We start from the raw sequence: 21,353 nt of genomic DNA on the forward strand, positions 1-21,353 counted from the left end.
AAAATGAGAGAGAGAGCAAGTCAATGAGAGAGAGGGTTAAGAGTATGAGAGGGATGAGCCCCTGAGGAAAAGTAAGAAAGGATGAGGAAGCACGTGTAGAGGCAAGGAAACAGCTGTGGGCAATGATAGAAATCCAGTTTATGACCTGGTTAAATTATATGTTAATACATTTCATAACCAGTGTAGTGGCTCAATGCTACATAGTTGCTAATTGGTCTTGCCAGGAAGTCACAATCATTTTTTACTTTATCACTTTTGTGCACAGCTATTTCCCACAGCATAATACATCAATTTATTCACTGGCAATACACAATAGATTATGTCCTTAAAATAATTAGGAAAGGCTGGAGTGCAAGTTATGATACATTTATGTATGACATTCGTATCTGGAAAAGTTCAGTTTACTAATACCTGCTTAGAACAACCAATCTCAAGGAAAAAGGGTAATCTTTCATCAGTGCTTCATGATTGGACAGCTCAGTGCCGAAGTTAAATTATACTGAATGGCCAGAAAACCAAATATGGTCCAAATACAGGTAATTCCTCTTGAGGGAAGGCCAATCACAGGCACTGCTGCAAGAAGATACAGCTAATCCCAATAATGAATGGAGAAAAGAAACAGCCAAGTGCCTGGAAGGCAAAGGCTGTGTGAAAATGGCATTCAGAGATAATCAGCTACACAATATTGCCAACTGCCCAAACTGATTCAGATCCACATGGCATGGACTATCAAAAGAAAACAATTGCAATTATAAAGTGCCTTTTGTGACTTCAAGATGTCCCAAAATGCTTTACAGCCAATCGAGCACTTCTGAAATAAGTAATTGACAACAATCAACATAGCAAGATTGCACAAACAGTAATGAGATTTCTAATTAATGAATCTGTTTTTGATAATGATTGCGTGATAAATGCTGGCCAGGGCACTAGGAAGATCTCCCTGCTATTTATTAAAATTGTGCTGTGAGAACTTTCATATCACATTGTTATGTGACAGCTTAGATCATGCGCTCCTCCAGGACTCAAATTTGGGGACAAGAGCTACCAGAAACCTGAGCTCATATTTCATATATTACCAATAGTAGCATAATAAGCAAGTACTGGCACAGAATCTCATTGCTCTTACCTTTCCCTTCAAACATGCCAATTAGCTGGCATCCCAGTGCCATGCCAACATTCGAGATCAAGCATGATGCCACTTTCTGGGGATGTGTCATTCTGTGGTAACGAGGTGTGATGAAGAAGTAAGGGATATATGAAAAGAAGTACAGGAATCCACTAACTGCAGCGGCTATATTAGCTGTAAACAGAGAAGAAGCCAGGTAAAATACTGATACACATCTCATTCTGCCATCGGCAGATGCTTTTGTAAAACTACTATCTGCACTGATTCTAGTGAAGTACCTGCAGAGATGACTGGTGTAGCATACATGTGTAACTGTACTACAAATCATCTAATTCAATACATATTCCTAGTTCCTTTTGTTTCCAGTTTCTCCTATTGAAAGCAGTTACTTAAAATATGCCAGTCCTATTCTGGAACACTTCACCCAAGTGGCTGAAAATGCATTTGTCCAACCTGCACCAGGGTATGGCAAAGGCAACAGGATGCTCTGGTTACGAAACTTACGACAAGGGCTTCTCACAGTTGCTCAGGTGCCCAACCTAAATGTTATGTTGAACTGTAACTAATACAGAATCATAGAATGGTTACATCATCAAAGAAGGGTATTCGAACTCTTAGGTTTGTGTCAACTTTCTGTCAGAGCTACTCACCTCACCCTAATCCCTTTAAATCTTTTAATTTCAAGTGCCGATCCAATTCGCAAGCAATGTATTCCAGATCCCAACCATTCGGTACATAATTTCACAATTGGTTCTTTGTCAAATACCTAAACTTAGTGCCGTCTGGTTCACATAGAATTATTTAATATATATACAGCACAGAAACAGGATTTGCTCAGTCCATCCTCCATTTGAACCTCCTCACATCTTTCTCATCGAAATTCATCAACACAACCCTCTATTCCCTTTCCCCTGATACAGTTGTCTTGCTTCACTTAAAAGTATCTATACTATTCAATTCAATCATCCCTGTCATATAGAATTCCACATTTGTGACCCTTCCACCATAGAACAGTCTGTCCCGATCTACTCTGTTGCAAGTGAGTTTGAACAGCTTTATCAAATCTCCTCTCCACCTTACCTTGAGAAAATAACTCCAACTTCCCTAATCTACCTATGTAATTGCAGTTCTTAATCCTCAGAATGACTTCTTCCTTAACTACTGTAACCTGGGAATGGATAAAGCACACCTTTCCTTTGCTCCTTACTGCTGTATTCAAAGCTCCTAATAAATCCAAACTGATATTCATATGATAGCTTGAATGGCCACCTTCTGCATTGTAACTCTTCATTTATTCTGCTAAATAAATCACTACAATATTACTGGCACTGTGTAGTGAATTTTATTTTGTAACAACAAACAAAATTAAATGTAATCTAATAAATACAGCTGTCATTGTCTCTGAGACAGACCCAGGGCACATACCTTTGGAGAAGAAGACACTGATCATGAAGCTGAATGAAATCGTGGAAATTGAAAACAGCAGGAGAAATGCAAATACTAGGGTGGGATCACTGTTGCTCAACACAGCTCCATGTTTGGACATCTGCTGAGCAAAAACAAGTTGTAAGAACAAGCAGTCATGGTGCACCCATCACTGGAACACCAGAAGACCCATTAGATAGCTCAAAAGATTTATTTTTTTCATCAACCAGTTTAGAGATATTACTAACACACTTTGGAGCAGGTGGGACTTGAACCTGAGCCTCTTGGCTCAACAGTAAGGACACGATCACTGTGCCACAAGGGTGCCTTATCCCAATGGAGAAAGCAGGGAGGTAAGCAGGTGATGGGGAGAATTGATTAGTTAGTTGGCCGGGTAGAGATATTTTCTAATTAACCTGTACGGAGATGTTATAAATTCACCACTGGCACAGGTGAAACTTGAAACTCCTGGCTCAGAGGTAGGGACACTACTGCTGTGCCTTAACAGCCTTAATTGACAGGGTAGATATAAACAGGAATCACTCTTTTGGCCACACTTCAGCCCCACACTCCTTATCTTTGGATACTGTAGAGGCTGCTCCTTGGGCTTGGCCAAAGAGGTCATTAACAGGTCCAGGCATCAGGCTGTGAAGTAGTTCATAGTTCTCAACTGACTTAATTTTTCCTGCAGCTACGTTCAAGCCTGGGTGTCCTTGGAAAGGAAGCACAAAATATCCACTAATACACTCAGGGAGAAGTAGATACTGCAGGAGGTGGAATGTCTTATCTCCCTCTCCAACTCCATTTGATTTTGTCCTCTCCCTTTTTCCTTGCCTTTTCCATCACCTTCAGTGCTAATACATTGCCACTGATGGGCTATGCAGGTAAATTAATTGGAAACTCAGGTGATTTAATCGATAAATGTGCAAAGTAATATGGATGATGTGGTGGTGGGGGAAAACAATATGTTCAGTTGTGTTTGAAAGCAATTCTGGATAAAAAAAAGGGATCAAGTGAGACAGGTGGAAAAGAAACTGTAAGACTTAGTATTTAATAACACAGGCAGTCCCTGGGTTGCAAATGTATTCCAGTCCTGAATCCATTTGCAAGTTGATTTGTACACAAGTCAGAACACAATGCAGGACAATACAAAGCAGCTGTTTGTAAGTACAGGAAATGTTTGTATCTCAGATATTTAAAATTATATCCCTGTGTGGGATCACATTCTTGAGTATGAGCATTTGTAAGTTGGGACATTCATAAATTGGCGACTGCCCTGTATCCACAAATTTACGTTTGTTGGGAGAGTGTTTGGTTGTTGTGGTAATAGTGTGTTTAGAAGATTCAGTCTCATCTTGGAGTATGATATCCACAAAGGCATTTCATAACATATCATAACAGGTTGATATCAAAAGTGCATCTTGGTTTCTGTCTCACTGACTGGCTTGAATCTGAAATGACATTGGTAGCAGGGGATGTTTGCCTGAAAGTGAAGTTTGGAAAATTAGAATCCTTTTCTAAGCAAAGCAAATGCAAAATGTTGGGACATGACATTCCACCAAATATTGATGAAGAAAATTTATAATAAAGAAAGATGACCTAAAAATGCAAATGAGGCATTGTCAGATTTTGATGAACTGTAAACAGGATCAATGTTCTGTAAAAGAATATATGTTAGAATTTATAAGACTATATGCGAGACTGAAAATAATCTATTTAGAGATTCTTAACTTAGTGTTTGCCTTTAAGTTATGGGACTTTACTGAGGTGTTAAGCACGGATAGATTCCTAGTATCAACGTGAGTTACATTTTCAAAAAGAAACATACTTTTGAAACAGATGAGGAGTGGCAGATGGAGTTTAATTTAGATAAATGTGAGGTGCTGCAGTTTGGAAAGGCAAATTAGGGCAGGACTTATATACTTAATGGTAAGGTCCTGGGGAGTGTTGCTGAACAAAGAGACTTCGGACTGCAGGTTCACAGTCCTTTGAAGTGGAGTTGCAGGTAAATAGAATAGTGAAGGCGGCATTTGGTACACTTTCCTTTATTGGTCAGAGCACCGAATATAGGAGTTGGAAGGTCATGTTATGTCTGTACAGGATATTGGTTAGACCACTTTTGGAATATTGTGTGCAATTCTGTCTCCCTCCTGTTGGAAACATGTTGTGAAACTTGAAAGGGTTCACAAAGGATTTAGAAGGATGTTGCCAGGGTTGGAGGGTTTGAGCTATAGGGAGAAGCTGTTTTCTCTGGAGCGTCGGAGGCTGACTAGTGACCTTATATAGGTTTATAAAATCATGAGGGGCATGGATAGGGTAAATAGGGAAAGTCTTTTCCCTGGGATGGGGGAGTCCAGTATGGAATAAGCTGCCAGAGGAAGTGGTGGAGACTGGTACAATTACAACATTTAAAAGGCATCTGGATGGGTATATGAATAGGAAGGGTTCACATAGGCCAAGTGCTGGCAAATGGGACTAGATTAATTTAGGATATTTGGGTGGCATGTACGAGTTGGACCAAAGGGTCTGTTTCCATGCTGTACATCTCTATGACTCTATGCCTGAAATCTGAAAAACAATTCCAGGAAAATCATTAATTCCCAGCAACCTTTATGGCTGAAATGAAACATTCAGCAGTAACATTAATAATGGAGGATTCAATTGTAGCAGTGATGCAAGATTGGCAATTACAAGCCAAAAGCATTAAGCCAAAAGGAGAGTCATAACAAGAGCAGTGAAGACAGAGTTACTGCCCAGATATTTGGAACAGCAGAGTGCAGCACCAGGAATGTTTGTATTTGGTCAATGTGTGCTTTAGGTGTGACTTGAAATATGATTATACAATGTTTATCTAAAATGGAATAACGATCTTTTCAAAATTACACATAATACTGAAGGTTTGACATTAGAGATAATGGTGATACTGATCTGACGGAGGGAATTACAGAGGAACCTTGATTATCCAAATATCATTTATCCGAAGAAGATCTCAAGGTCATAGAGTCATAGAGATGTACAGCATGGAAACAGACCCTTCGGTCCAACTCGCCCATGCCGACCAGATATCCCAACTCAATCTAGTCCCACCTGCCAGCACATGGCCCATATCCCTCTAAACCCTTCCTATTCATATACCCATCCAAATGCCTCTTAAATGTTGCAATTGTACTGGCATCCACCACTTCCTCTGGCAGCTCATTCCATATACGTACCATCCTCTGCGTGAAAAAGTTGCCCTGTAGGTCTCTTTTATATCTTTCCCCTCTCACCCTAAACCTATGCCCTCTAGTTCTGGACTCCCCGACCCCAGGGAAAAGACTTTGTCTATTTATCCTATCCATGCCCCTCATGACTTTATGAACTCTATCAGGTCATCCCTCAACCTCTGATGCTCCAGGGGAAACAGCCCCAGGCTATTCAACCTCTCCCTGTAGCTCAAATCGTCTAACCTTGGCAACACCCTTATAAATCTTTCCTGAACCCTTTCATGTTTCACAACATCTTTCCAATAGAAAGGAGACCAGAATTGCACACAATAATCCAACAGTGGCCTAACCAATGTCCAGTACAGCCTTAACATGACCTCCCAACTCCTGTACTCAATACTCTGACTAATAAACGAAAGCATACCAACGACTTCTTCACTATCGTATCTACCTGCAACTCCACTTTCAAGGAGCAATGATCCTGCACTCCAAAGTCTCTTTGTTCAGCAACACTCCCGAGGATCTTACCATTAAGTGTATGTATCCTGCTAAGATTTGCTTTCCTAAAATGCGGCACCTCGCATTTATGTAAAGTAAAACTCCATCTGCCACTTCTCAGCCCATTGACCCATCTCGTCAAGATCCCTTTGTAATCTGAGGTAACCTTCTTTGCTGTCCACTACGCCTCCAATTTTGGTGTAATCTACAAACTTACTAACTATACCTCCTATGCTCACATCCAAATCATTTATATAAATGATGAAAAGTAGTGGACCCAGCATCGATCCTTGTGGCACTATACTGATCATAGGCCTCCAGTCTGAAAAACAATCTTCTACCACCACCCCTCTGTCTTCTACCTTTGAGCTAGTTCAGCATCAAAATGGCTAGTTCTCCCAGTATTCCATAAGATCTAACCTTGCTAACCAGTCTCCCATTGGGTGTCAAACGCCTTACTGAAGTCCATATAGATTAACTTGCTCACCACCGATGTCAGGCTCACTGGTCTATAGTTCCCTGGCTTGTCATTACCACCTTTCTTAAACAGTGGCACCACGTTTGCCAACCTCCAGTCTTCCAGCACCTCACCTGTGACTATCGATAATACAAATATTTCAGCAAGAGGCCCAGCAATCACTTCCTTAGCTTCCCACAGATAGAAACGTTACATCAAAAAGGTGTTTCTAACACTGTTCACGTCTTTTGTTTACAATAATTAAAAGTTAACTTGGCTTACTGAAATGCTGCTGAGAACAATCCTCGACATTGGTGGGAGTCTAGGCATCATCTCCAAATGACAGGCTGCCTGCATGCTCTCTCTCTCACCCCATACTTTCCCTGGAGTTCTACACAGCGGTGTACCCTAAGCCCCCTTCCCCAGATAATCTCTCCGAGATTGTCCTGGACAGGGCAAAGGTGGAACCTGTCATAAATTTGCAGTAAAAGTTGTGTGTGCGTGTGCGCGCGCATGCGTGTGCTATTTTGAGACTCTCTCCCAAACACAGGAGCAGTCTTACTATTCTTGTCCAGTCCAGCTGCACAGGAGAGGGAGTGAGAGGTGGGCAGGTGTTGGCAGGGTGGCCAGGTTGGATGGGGGCACAGTCAGTGGGTGGGGGCAGTTGGGATTGTGGGACAGATGGGGGGGTGGACAGGGTTGGAGGGGACAGGGTTGGGGGATGGACGGGGGCGGGGCTCGACAGGGTTGGGGTGGAGTTTCATGCGCAGTGTGTTGCTGCCTAGTCTCCTGAACGGGGACCAGACTTAGCAAGTGCTTGCTGTGTCAATCCCATTGAACTGATGAGGGTTTGGTGGGGGGGAACGCCAGTTGCGTGACGCAGAAGGCTTCAGCAGGTCCCTTACACACAGGTGTGTCTCAGCTCAGAAACAAACCCAGAGACAGAGAGTGGGAGCAAGGTAGGCAGAGCAAGGAAAAATGAAACTTCAGAAAACTCCGAGCCCCAGAGGAGGCGCATTGAATCAATTAACCGAATAATCAATTATCTGAATAGAATAGTGCCTGCCCATCTCGTTCAGACAATCGAGGTCCCTCTGTATACTAGTTACAAGAAACTTCAGTCCAGTATTGCCGGTGGTGGTTGCAGTTTCACTTAGTTTTGCATGTTGCTCAGTGGATGCACATGCACAGTGTGTGAAGTGGATTGGTTAAAATGTTACCCAAATCCATAAACAATAAGGACTGAAAAAAGATTAAGGAATTTGAGAGTTATAACTCCTTCAGATTTGGGGATGTCAAGATGTTTCCCTGTAAAACAGCTGGAGTAAATCATTTTGTCAGCACACATGCAGTGTCAACAAAAATATCCTTACTGTTGCGCAGAAAATCTTTGAAAAAAGTTTAAATAAAACTGGGTATAGGACATGGCAAGGCAATTAGTTTTGGGAAGTCAGTGGATTTACAGATTACAAAATGTGGATGTTTGTATTCCTTTAAAGAGACCTAACAACGTTAATCAAAATAATATGCATGTGTTGTTGGTATTGGGACATCGGAATTTAACAAAACGAAGGCTAATTAAAATCACATCAGTTTACCCATCCACCTTGTTACAAGTTAAAAATTCTACTACAGGATGCAGGAGTAAGGGACAATGAGTACACTAAACTTATAGAGGGAATCAGCAATAAATGTCATAATATCGGATAATATTAGATTAGATTTGATTCCCTATAATGTGGAAACAGGCCTTTCGGCCCAACAAGTCCACACTGACCCTCCGAAGAGTAACCCACACAGAACCATTTCCCTCTGACTAATGCACTTAACTCTATGGGCAATTTAGAATGGCCAATTCACCTAACCTGCACATCTTTGGACTGTGGGAGGAAACCCACGCAGACACGGGGAGAATGTGTAAACTCCACACAGACAGTCGCCTGAGGCTAGAATCGAACCTGGGACCCTGGTGCTGTGAGGTAGCAGTGCTAACCACCGAGCCACCGTGCCGCCCCGATTATGTCATAAATGTTAGAGAATACCATCACAGACCAAATTCAGACTCCCAATAGCAAGAAACTTCAATATTGTAGCAATGGACATGCATTTATATTATGTCTTTAGTAAATGGGGAGGTGATTGATTCACTGTTAATCCAGAGACACAGCTAATGGTCTGGGAACCAGGTTTAAATCTTGCCATGGCAGATAGTGGAATTTGAGTTCAATAAGAATCTTGAATTAACATGCTAGTGATGACCATGAAATCATTGTCGATTGTCAGGAAAAACACATCTGGTTTACTAATGTCCTTCAGGGAAGGAAACTGTCATCCTTAACTGTAATGTAACTCTGGTCCCACAGTAATGTGGTTGACTCTAACTGCCCTCTGATGCAATTAGGAATGGGCAATAAATGCTGGCCTAGCCAGTGAATGATAAAAAAAAAACCCCAGAACGTCCTTTATGCACTTTACAGTTAGTCAGGTGCTTTTGAAATGTAGTCACAATTTAATGCAGGTCAAGTGACACCCAGTTATACACAACAAACACCTACAAACAGAAATGCGATCAACAAACAAACCTCTGGATAGTTATGAGATATATATTTGCCTCGACACTGGGGAAAACTTTCTGTTCGTCACTGAACTCGTAACAGCACTTTTTACTTCCACCTGATGCAAAAAACACCACCTCTAAACAGCACTTCAGCACCAAAGCAGAGTGTCAGCCTATAATTTATACCCAAGTCTCTGCACTGGGATTTGAACCCATACCTTTCTGACTCAAAAGGCATGAATGCAACCCACTAAGCCATGACTGGAAGCTGTAAATATCAACTGGAGCATGAAGGAAATGGTAAAAGTCTTGAACAAAAAAAATGCTTGAAACGAACACATACCTTTGCACAAAACAGCACAGTCATGAGAAATATTGAAATGATTAGAAAGAGGAGGAATTTGAAGAACCAGGCCAACCAGTGCAACCAGTTATTAAGTCCCATCATCTTCATATATTCCTGGAAAAACAGTGGCATAGGACATCAGAACCCACCCATTTCTCATCTCACATCTTCAATCAATACCTTCATTTCACTTGGGAAAAAAAAACAATGAACCATCACAGATCAAAACATCACAACATATTTAAGTAGTGATTAGTTAATAAGCACGTCAAGACTCAACAAAGAAAAGGTTCTGATCAATCCAAACACACCCACCCACACCCACACACCATTTACCTTTTGCTTGGTTTCCTTTTCCAATACAATTGCTTTGGTAACATTGAGGGCTGTGTAGGTGAAACTCAGCATGACCAGTAGTGAAAGCTGTGTTTGGATTGCCAAAATGAAGACGTCATCAATATAGGGGGGGAAGGGGAATCGCAGCATTTCTACTCGAAATATTGGAAGCAGTTTGGCTGCTTCTTTACTAGCATGATACTTGATAATGGCTCTATCTGTTGCGAGTTGTGTTGCTAGAAAACCCTCACGGTAATATCCTTAGAAAAACCAGAGCACAAAAAAAGTACATAAATTACATTACAAAATTAAATAATGATCTTGAACACAATGTCCTTCTGAAAATATTACAACTTTATCAGAATACAGTAATGAATCATTACATTCATACTATGGTAACAACAATCATAGATGATTTATCATTTTAATACAATTCTATAGTTAAATCATAACAATGTTGTCCTAAATGTTAGCTACATGCAGCAAATTCGGAATTCAGATGAGGGCGATTGTATTTCTGAATATAAAAATAAATATTGAAACATGTGATCTTAATATTTATATTCTCACAGCACGTACCCATGAACTTTAGCCTGTGTGTTTGTTGATAAAATGGTAAGATAAAAGCAGATTCTCAGTGTTTTTGATCACTGAAATTTCTAATCTGTAAGAGTTAATGAGTTTCTATGGTGTTTACTTTCCTGGTTACTGAACAGTGATAAATATTAAGCATATAACAACAGGTAAGTATTATAAGTAAAAGTATTGTACAAGTGTGTGCATGGTATTTTGAAATAGTTACACTTAGTGGGTTACACTTTTATATCCAAGAAGGTTGTGAATTCAAGTCCAACTTGAACCTGTAATTCAGGGTGATACTCCAATACAGTACTGACAAGGCTGCATTTTTGGTGATGCCATCCTTTAGCTGAGATACTAAACCAAGTCTTCCATTTCAGCAAACATAAAAAAATCTTTAAAAATTGAGAAAGAACGGCAGGGTACATTCTGGTGTCCGCAATAAACAAATTATACAAAAATCATGGCTTTTTTTTCCCCACATTATAAAATTAAGACTTCACTGACCATAAATCAGCCTACAACAACCTGAGTTTGTGAGAAGCACTTAGAAATGCAAGTTATTTTACTTGGCTAAAATGGAAGTGGAGGAACATTGCAGGAGACAGATTTCAAAAACTGAAATAAAACAAACAAGTGTGAACAGAAATCTGAAGCAAAAACAGAAATTGCTGGTAATACTCAGTAGGTCTGGCAGTACCTGTGCAAAGAAAGTTAATATTTCAAATCCAGTGACTCTTCATCTATTAGCAGCAAGGAAAAAGTGGTATTTATGCTGAAGGTGAATTTGGATGGGGTCAGGTGGTAGGAGCTGGGGAGAATGAGCTGATAGCTGAAGATGGAGCCTAGAGAGGGAGGAATATGAAAAGCATAGGTAAGCAAGGAGGTGATGCATAGCAGGCTCGGACAGAAAAGCTGAATATGAGATAATCAGAGCTAAGAGTGGGAGAGAATGAAAGCAATCCATATAATATGTTAATCGGTCTCGAAGTGAGAATGTTTGACTGTGCTAAAAGCAAACCATGCCACAACAAGGTTGGGTGTGAGGTGGGTAAAAAACATGGAAAGATGGTATCAGGCTGTAAAGTTATTGAACTCAATATTGAGTCCAAGCGTGAAATGAGATGTTGTTCTTCTGGCTTGCGCTCACTAGAACACTCCAGCAGGTCTGCGAAAGAAATGTTGGCATGGGATCATGGTGATGTGTTGAAGTGACAGGCAACTGGTCATTTTTGCAGACAGAACATAAGTGTTCTGTAATGTGGTCACACAATCTGCATTTCGCCTGCCCAATGTAGAGGAGACCACACTGTGAACAGTGAACATAATACACGATAGTGAATGAAGTGCAGGTAAATTGCTGCTTCACCTGGAATGTTTGTCTGGAGCTTTGAATGGATGAGGAGGAAGGAGCATAAATACCAGCAAATATATTACTTTTTAACTGCTGACAGGGCTTAAAACGTTAACTCTGTTTTCTTTCTACAGATACTGCTAGACCTGCTGAGTTTTGCCAGCAATTTCTATTTTTGTTTCAAATTCTTAAGTTTGTTCTGTCAATCTCAGCCTGAAACGTCAAGGCGAATTTGATGGCACGGAAACAGCAAGTGTGATCATCAGTGACTGTGACTGTCCTGGAGTACTTAACACAAAAGCTAAATCCGAAGAGAACTAAGTATCTTCCCCGTGGCATATTAACTCTTGCCAAAGAGAGAATTATATAAAACATTGGACAAACATCAGAAATAGAAAAACACAAGTTAGTGCAAGCCAGAACTTGCTTAATAACAGATAACTGAAGCTCCACACCCACTCTGGCTAAGGGTGCAGAATCTGTGTGGCCCATTGCTCACATCAAAAAAATTTAACTCTCACTTTGCCTTTCTCTTCGTAGAATGAAACTTTAAAAAATTTTCTCTCCCATCCTATACCAATGGATGTTATTAGAACACAGGACAGGGGTGTCCAGATTTTAACTTCTCTGTCCACCTGGCCTGCTCACCTGTACGAATGAAGCTGTAGAAGGGCCAGTGCTGTTAGCTCACCTGGACTGCCTCCATCCTTGAAGTACTGCTCACGAGGCCCAGGTACCTGGAAAAGTGGGAAAAGGAACCGAGTGTGCCAGTCTTTATCTTGGTTTGGATTGAAGGAGCTTAGTTCTCCTATGGGTGCGTTCAGAGGACTGTACTTAAACCTTAGGTGGTAGTTTACCTAAAAAAGACAAGAATCAACAATCACCAATTACATAAGAATTCTAGCTGACCTTTCTTTCTCACCAACATGATAAAACAGATTAACCACCCTGTCCACATGCAAGGTTGCCATTATTTTGTATTGATCAGATGCTGATTTAACATTAAGCAATACTCAAAATAGGGCACTCCATATCTCCTGTCTCAGAACGAACCAGCAAGTCAGAAAGGTGAGTACAAGGAAATCCTGCAGCCTGTACTGCACAGTTCAAACACCCTGATTTAAAGCACCACACATTATGGTAGAGAAACAATGTGAGTTTTCTTTTTAGTCATTTATGGGATGTGGGTGTCACTAGTTAGGCCAACATTTATTGACCATCTCTAATTGCCCATAGGGCACTTTGCTGTTGGTCTGGAGTCACATGTAGGCCAGACCAGGTAAGGATTGCAGATTTCCTTCTCTAGAGGACATTAATGAACAAGCATACAGTTGGTTCTGATATAACACGTGTTTCTTCAATGCAAATTAGCTTTAAGGGGATTGAAGAATTTAGACCATTATTTGTAGAACATGAACTTTCCTTACCTGTATTGGCTATAACATGATTCCAGCCCCATTAGTTTAAATGGCGTGGCTATTGCGCTATTTTCTTATAACACAAAATTGCATGAGAACGGAACTAGCGCACTATATCAGAACTGACTTGTGTCATTTTCTGACAAATTGAAAATGGTTCAATGGTTATCGCAAGATTCTTATTTCCAGATTATTATTGAATTCAAATTCCAATATCTGACATGGCAGTATTTGAAGACAAATCCCCAGGACAATACCTGGGCCTCTGAATTAATAGTTAGCAATATCACTAGGCCATTGTCTACCCCTTGAGAAGAAATGAGTGGAGTGCATCTAAGTTTATGGTATGGTTTGCTGTTACTGAATCCAATTATACTAGTCACATTCCAAAACAATGGATTACCATTGTTAACCATGTAGGTGAGTGTAGGATTCCAATTGGGTATACGTATCAACCTCCATCTGTTTCTGCAGATAAGTTACATTGTCCATATGTCCACCAATCCACCCAACTTCAGCACAAATTGACATTGCTGCATACATCTGAACTATATGGAATATAAGCTCAATGGTTTCAGTTAAGTACACTGTGATCCTCTCAGAGTAAACCTGACTTTCAGAAACAGAGACCCTAGCTAATAGAGGTTTATTTTTATTCTTGCATGGGATATGAGCATTGGAAAATGCCATGATTTATTGACTAACCTTGAGGTGGTGGTGACGAATGCTGCAGTCTAACACCCACAGTGCTATTAAGGAGGAGGACACAGATTTTAAGTCAACAACTATGAAAGAACAGTGCTGTAGCACCAAATTAGTAGAGATATTGCATGACTAGAAGGGAACTTGCAGGTAGTGGTGTGCCCATGCATCAAATGTCCATCACCAAGAGCATTTTCATTCTAGATCAAGATTCCAGACAACCTGTTAACCTGGTGAAAGTGAGGACTGCAGATGCAGGAGATCAGAGTTTAGAGTAGAGTGGTGCTGGAAAAACATAGCAGTTCAGGCAGCATCCGAGGTTCAGGAAAATCAACGTTTCGAGCATTCCAATAATAGTACTGAAGATAAAAAAACAGAAATTGCGAGAGAAACTCAGCTGGTCTGGCAGCAATTGTGGTCAGAAAGCACAGTTAACATTTCAAGTACCTGTTATGATTGTAATGAGGTCATTCAGATGGAGCTATAGAACATGAGTTCCCGAACTGGCCCAGATTAATAACCCTAGTCAGGGAGCGCTGGCTGACAAGATAAAAACAGGAGTGTTAGACATCCTGACACTCTGGGAGTTGATTCTGATGAGGCTATACCAGAGTCAAGGACTTTCCATGTGTTAATATAGGGTGACGTGATCCCGGCCTCTATGGAGTTATTTCAGTACTTTTCTTCAGAACCGGTAGTAGCTAGTAAAAGCTGGTATTTATGCTGATGACAAAGAGTGGGGGGTAGGAAGAAGAGTAAGTATATAGGTGGACACAGGGCCCAGAGACAGCAAAAGAAAGGCAAACAAAGGGATGGCTGACTGTAAGCCAGAGAAGGAGAAAAGCCAATAATAGAGAAAATGAGTAGGTGGAAATGGGTTGGCTGCGAAAGTTGACCTTGTCATGGCTGGGCCTCTGGTGTGGGGGTAGGACATAGAAGGAGATGTTCATGGTTTAATGTTATTGAACTCAATATGGAATTCTGTAGGCTGCAGGGTCCCCAAGTAAAAGGTGAAATGTTGTACTTCCAGTTTATGCTGAGTCTTGATAAACTGCAGTAGGCCTGAGACAGAAATGTTGGCATGGGAACATGATGGTGTGTTGAAGTGGCAGGCAACTGGAAAGTCGGGGTCATTTTTTTGCAGACAGAACATAGGTGTTCTGCAAATCAGTTACTCAGTATGCATTTCTTCCCCCAGTGTAGAGGAGACCACATTGTGAGCAGTGAATACAGTAGGGTAGGTTGAGTGAAGTGTAGGTGATTCACTTCATTTGAAAGTGTGTCTGAAGCCTTGATAATGAGGAGGGAGAAGGAAATAGGCAAATGTTGCACCTTATGCAATTGCATGGTGAGGTGACGTGGGAAGAGATGAGAATGGAGGAGAAGTGGACCAGGATGTCCCAGATAGAACGGTCCCTGTGAAATGCTGACAAGGCAGGAGAGTGAGTTGTGTGTCTATTAGTTGCATCCCGGTGGTGGTGGCTTATGATCCTTTGGATGCGGATGCTGGTGGGATGGAAAGTGAGGACCAGGGGGACCCTACTGGTATTGTGGGAGGATGCAGAAATGCAAAACAAAAACGGGGTTTGACACAGCTAAGGGCGTTGTCAATGACTGAATGTTCTTCCTGCATGATGTTTGAAGTGAGGAATGCCATTAGTGTCCCATCAAAGTACACCTGCATGAGGTGCACCCAACTCTCGCTCCTCCAAGACCGCGTTAGGAAACTGGAACTGGAGCAGGAGTTGGTGAACTTCGGATCATTCGGGAGGCAGAGTCTGTGACAGATAAGAGTTACAGGGAAGTAGTTACTCCTAGGCACGAAGAAAGCTGGATAACTGTTAGAAGGGGGAGAAAACGGTCAGTGCAGGGATCCTCTGTGGTCGTTCCCCTGAAAAACAAGTATGCCATTTTGGATACTGTTGGGAAAGATGACTTACCAGGGGCATGCATTGGGGTGCAGGTCTCTGGCACAGAGTCTGTCCCTGTTGCACAGAAAGGGGGAAAGGAGGAGAGTGTTCGTCACTGGGGACTCAATAGTTAGAGGCTCAGATAGAAGGTTGGTTGGGAATGAAAGAGACACACGGCTGGTGTGTTGCCTCCCAGGTGCCAGGGTCCGTGATGTCTCGGATCATGTCTTTGGGGTCCTGCAGGGAGAAGGTGACCAGCCCAAAATTGTGGTCCTCATAGGCACCAACAACATAAGTAGAAAGTGAGATAGGGATGCAAAGCAGGATTTCAGGGAGCTAGGGTGGAAGCTGAGAGTTGGAACAATGAGCTGTTAGCTCTGATTTGTTACCTGTGCCACGTGATAGTGAGGTGAAGAACAGGGAGAGATATCAGCTGAACACATGGCTGCAGGGATGGTGCAATGAGCCTTATGTCTGTCGTAGGAAAAAGTTTGGAAATGATTATAAGAGAAAGGAGTTATAATCATCTAGCAAGCAACAATTTGATTGGAGATAGTGAAAATGGTTTTGTTAAGGGCAGGCCATGTCTCACAAATCTCATTGAGTTTTTTGAAAAGGTGACCAAGCATGTGGATGATGATAGGGCAGTTGCTGTGGTGTACATGGATTTCAGTAAAGCCTTTGATAAGGTTCTACATGGTAGGCTACTGGAGAAAATACAGAGGCATGGGATTGAGGGTGATTTAGCAGTTTGGATTAGAAACTGGCTTTCTGTAAGAAGGCAGCAAGTGGTGGTTGATGGAAAATATTCAGCCTGGAGTCCGATTACGAGTGGTGTGCCACAAGGATCTGTTTTGGCACCACTGCTGTTTGTCATTTTTATTAATGACTTGGACGCAGGCACAGGTGGATGGGCCAGTAAGTTTGCAGATGACACTAAAGTCGGTGGAGTGTGGACAGTGTGGAACAATGTTGCAAGTTGCAGGGGGACTTGGACAAACTGCAGGATTGGGCTGAGAGGTGAGAAATGGAGTTTAATACAGATAAATGTAAGGTGATTCACTTTGGAAAGAATAACAGGAAGACAGAATACTAACAATGAAAAGATTCTTGGTAGTGTGGATGTGCAGAGGGATCTTGGTGTCCATGTACATAGATCTCTGAAAGTTGCCACCCAGGTTGATAGTGTTGCTAAGAAGGCATACGGTGTGTTAGGTTTTATTGGTAGAGGGATTGAGTTCCGGAGCCATGATATCATGCTGCAACTGTACAAAACGCTAGTGCGGCCTCACTTGGAATACTGTGTACAGTTCTGGTCGCTCCATTACAGGAAGGATGTGGAAGCATTGGAAAAGGTGCAGAAGAGATTTACCAGGATGCTGCCTGGTCTGGAGCGAAGGTCTTATGAGGAAAGGCTGAGAAACTTGGGCCTCAAAATGATCAGATGATTAGGTAGAGTGGACAGTGAGAATCTTTTTTCCTAGAATGATGACGTCAGCTTGTACGAGGGGGCACAGCTGCAAATGGCGGAGGAAAGATCACAGAAGCGCTTCACAGGAGGCTCCCAAGCACTGAGGATGTAATCTAGACAGGGGACGAAACATCTGCAACACAAATTCCCAGCTCGGCGAACAGAACCACAACAAGATCACTTGGCTCCATATTTCTTTACAGCCTAAACCAACTCACCAAACCACCTTCAACATATTAATCTAAATCTGCAAACTCTATCACTTAGAATAATAAGGGTGGCATATATAAAAGGACACCACTATTGTCAAGTTCCTCTCTAAGTCCTATCTAGATTGGAATTATATTACAGTTCTTTCACTGTGGCAAAGTCAAAATCCTGAAACTCTTCAATGATAGCATTGTGGGTGTATTTACTACAGAGGTTTAAGAAGGCAACTAAAGATCTTCTCAAGATCAATGAAAAACGAGCCTTGTTTACGACACCCAAACTCATGAATGAATTTATTTTTAAAAAGTACTAAACTCATCACACCAAAATAAGCTTGTTCTGTAAACCAGCTTCATGCCTAATAGTTTCAGGGACTGAAAATATCAACATGAACTCCCATCTGCAATAAATCTGACTTCTATCAAAACAGAATACAGAAAATATACTAAAGCATCAGCAATTAAATTCAATTTGTATGGAGCATTAAAACACAGATGCAAAATGTTACTTTGCATCTTTGACCAGGAAAGAAAGAATTTACATAATTGTCACTAAATCATGTACATACAATGTTGAAGACTCAGTAAACAGCACATATGTAGATTGATAAGGATCCACTATACAGCATGTGCCCTTGGTAATGATTCACTACATAGCACGTACCTGCAGCGGTAAACGCTCATCTTGATGCTTAAAGTCATGGTCGATTACAAGGGCTACCAGAATTTTCTCTGCCGACTTATTTTCCGATCTTATAAAATCATTAAATTGAGCTTCTGTTTGGAAACCTACAACTGCCAATTAAAGAAAATGTCTGTAATCAATGAGCTAAACACCACAGATGATGGAAATCTGTAATGAAAATGCAAAATATTGGAAACACTCAGCAGTTTTGGCAGCAGCTGTGCAGAGAGAAACAGGTTTAATGTTTATGGTTAACTAAGTTTTAATGAAATGTCAGCATCTGAAACATGAACTGTTTCTCTCATCACAGCCAAGCATTTTCAACTTTTCTGTCTTCATTTCTGAATTCATAACGCAAGTTACATAGAGTTAACCTTTTGGGGGTTTGGGTTAGATTGGGTGTCATGCCCAGATGTTAATGAGTGTTGTAACCTGTGTTTTTTAAAAATATTGTTTAATGGTATGCAAGCAGCGCTGGCAAGGCTAGTGTTCATTTACCATTCCCACCTGTCCTTGAGAAGGTTGTAGTGAGTTGCTGTCTTGATCTCAGTGTTAATGAATATCGTGGATTAATACAGTGGCTTGATACTAATCAATAAGCAAGTGATCAATAACACAAATCCCAAATAGTAAATTGTAAAGGAATTCGCAAATTGTCATGAAAGCACAAAACAAACCCCTTAAACCAGCTAGATGGACAACCATAACCTTTTACTCAGAATAAAAGCTGAATTGCATCCCCGATTGCTCCCAGCAAAAGGACAGTGAACTAGAATGTTGGAAGCTTACTTTTAACGATCCTCCGCAGACTGTCTTTCACCAGCTTTGCAATGGTCTCCACTGCAGTCACATTGGAGGGAATGTAAACCAAACTCCATTTGGCTGTCGGGTGTTGGGGGAAATATGGAATATCATAAATATAAAATGGAGGATATGTGGTTGCATTTGGATATTGCACAGAGTTCACTCGCTGTCTGAGAATTATAAGAATTGCAGCAAATAAAAGTGGCAGGCTTATCTCAACGATGGTTACCAATATTTGGCGTTTCTGCAGTAAAACAAAAGTAAGATTGGTAAATCTAACAATTACAAAATTCTTTTAGCAGTACATTGTCAGCATAGATATATGCATTAAACATTACCCACCATGAAGCACATCAAAAGATCAAAATTCACATCAGGTCAGGGTGCAATCTCAGCCTTCCTGTCAGGTCTAATAGGAGTTTGTCCCAAACTGATGTGGTTAACTTCATGGATTCACACGTGGACAAGTCAGCTTGTCTGACTCTCAGCACTGCATCCAGACAAATCTCAGCTAGTATCTGTGACAGCTTAAACCCAGCTAGATCCAGCTACAGCTACTTACAGAAGTAGATAGAGCAGTGCTTGAGGGTTTAGCTATTAGAATGAAAGTTCAAGCATCCATACATCCACACACAGATTCTTCTCTGTACCATTGGTTGTAAAATTTTACTTACTTGCAACACATAATTCTTCCAAAGAAGTAGGCCAAATTGCCGAAGTCGGGTCATCCTGAATTTAAGACCAACTCCAAAATATGACAAGAATATGCTTCCTAACAGGGGGATGGAGCACAATGGATGCAGTTAGTTCCAATATGCAGCTTTCAAAGCATTATCACGGACTGCAGCCAACGGAGATGTCGTGTGTCAGTTTGAATGAGTTGTTTTGGCTCCTCCATCAGGCCAGTCAGTGCCCCTCTAAAAAGAGAGGAAGGAAGCACTTATATAGCATACATCCCAAACAAAAGTCAATGATGTACTGTACTTTTGAAGTGTTGCCAGGTTTTATAATAAAGGCAACTTTCAAAATTCACAGACATTTTTATAGCTCGTGTCAATAGTTGTGAACAGAATCACTATAGCTCAAATTCCAGGTAAGCAACATTATTCAAAGCCTTTGGTGACTAATTGAATTGTTAGAGCTGTGAAAACCACCTGCCCTCCCCAGTCCCAGAACTGTGTGTCTACTGAAAATATTTAAGGTATATACATTAGGGGGGTGTTGTTGATGATTACAAGCTACTTCCAATTGGTCACAGCAATTTGAGTTATGTGTCCTCAAACTTGGTTTGCATCTCCACTCCCAAATCCCACCCCAAAGTTACAATTCAAATTGTATCTAATCCTTGCTGCACCTATCTTGGAAATGTTTATTAGGTCAGTGTGCGGGGGGTTTTACTCTCTTTCTGATCCATGCTTTATTACCCTGCGTGTTTTTCTTGGGACAGCGTAGAATGAGCTTTACTCTTGTTATATTGTGTTGTAATTGTCCAGAGCATTTGATGTGATCTTGTTCAAATGCAACACTATTCAAAAATACAAATCTGAGCTTTTTCAAACTAATCCTTGCAAGAATAATTCTAAATACCTTAACAATGCTCTTGTATCAGCACCATGAATAGAGGCAGAATGCTAATGAAACATAGAGTCAAAGAGATGTACAGCATGGAAACAGACCCTTCGGCCTAACCCGTCCATGCCGACCAGATATCCCAACCCAATCTAGTCCCACCTGCCCGCACCCGGCTCATATCCCTCCAAACCCTTCCTATTCATCTACATCAAAATGCCTCTTAAATGGTGCAATTGTACCAGCCTCCACCACATCCTCTGGCAGCTCATTCCATACGCGTATCACCCTCTGCGTGAAAAGGTTGCCCCTTAGGTCTCTTTTATATCTTTCCCCACTCACCCTAAACCTATGCCTTCTAGTTCTGGACTCCGCGAACCCAGGGAAAAGACTTAGGTCTATTTATCCTATCCATGCCCCTCACAATTTTGTAAACCTCTTTAAGGTCACCCCTCAGCCTCTGACACTCCAGGGAAAACAGCCCCAGCCTGTTCAGCCTCTCTCTATAGCTCAAATCCTCTAACCATGGCTACATCCTTGTAAATCTTTTCTGAACCCTTTCAAGTTTCACAACATCTTTCCGATAGGAAGGAGACCAGAATTGTACGCAATATTCCAACAGTGGCCTAACTAATGTCCTGTACAGCTGCAACATGATCTCCCAACTCCTGTACTCAATACTCTGACCAATAAAGGAAAGC

The 21,353-nt window shown here is 41.3% G+C and overlaps 1 protein-coding gene across 3 annotated transcripts in view; it reads right to left on the reverse strand.

Annotated features, from left to right (window-relative positions):
- abca3b (ATP-binding cassette, sub-family A (ABC1), member 3b) overlaps window positions 1-21,353 on the reverse strand; it is a 110,891-nt gene that overhangs the window by 78,191 nt on the left and 11,347 nt on the right. For all 3 annotated transcript variants that reach the window (XM_043711548.1, XM_043711549.1, XM_043711550.1), the window contains exons 2-9: window positions 19,758-20,000; window positions 19,069-19,327; window positions 18,259-18,389; window positions 12,576-12,741; window positions 9,952-10,211; window positions 9,613-9,729; window positions 2,552-2,672; window positions 1,127-1,300 (exon numbers count right to left, since the gene is read on the reverse strand). In XM_043711548.1, the coding sequence (XP_043567483.1) occupies window positions 1,127-1,300; window positions 2,552-2,672; window positions 9,613-9,729; window positions 9,952-10,211; window positions 12,576-12,741; window positions 18,259-18,389; window positions 19,069-19,327; window positions 19,758-19,811 (1,282 nt within the window). In that variant the 5' untranslated portion in view covers window positions 19,812-20,000. The remainder of the gene's footprint in view (window positions 1-1,126; window positions 1,301-2,551; window positions 2,673-9,612; window positions 9,730-9,951; window positions 10,212-12,575; window positions 12,742-18,258; window positions 18,390-19,068; window positions 19,328-19,757; window positions 20,001-21,353) is intronic.

This window comes from Chiloscyllium plagiosum, chromosome 21 (genome assembly GCF_004010195.1).
Source record: "Chiloscyllium plagiosum isolate BGI_BamShark_2017 chromosome 21, ASM401019v2, whole genome shotgun sequence".
Taxonomy (NCBI): Eukaryota; Metazoa; Chordata; class Chondrichthyes; order Orectolobiformes; family Hemiscylliidae; genus Chiloscyllium; species Chiloscyllium plagiosum.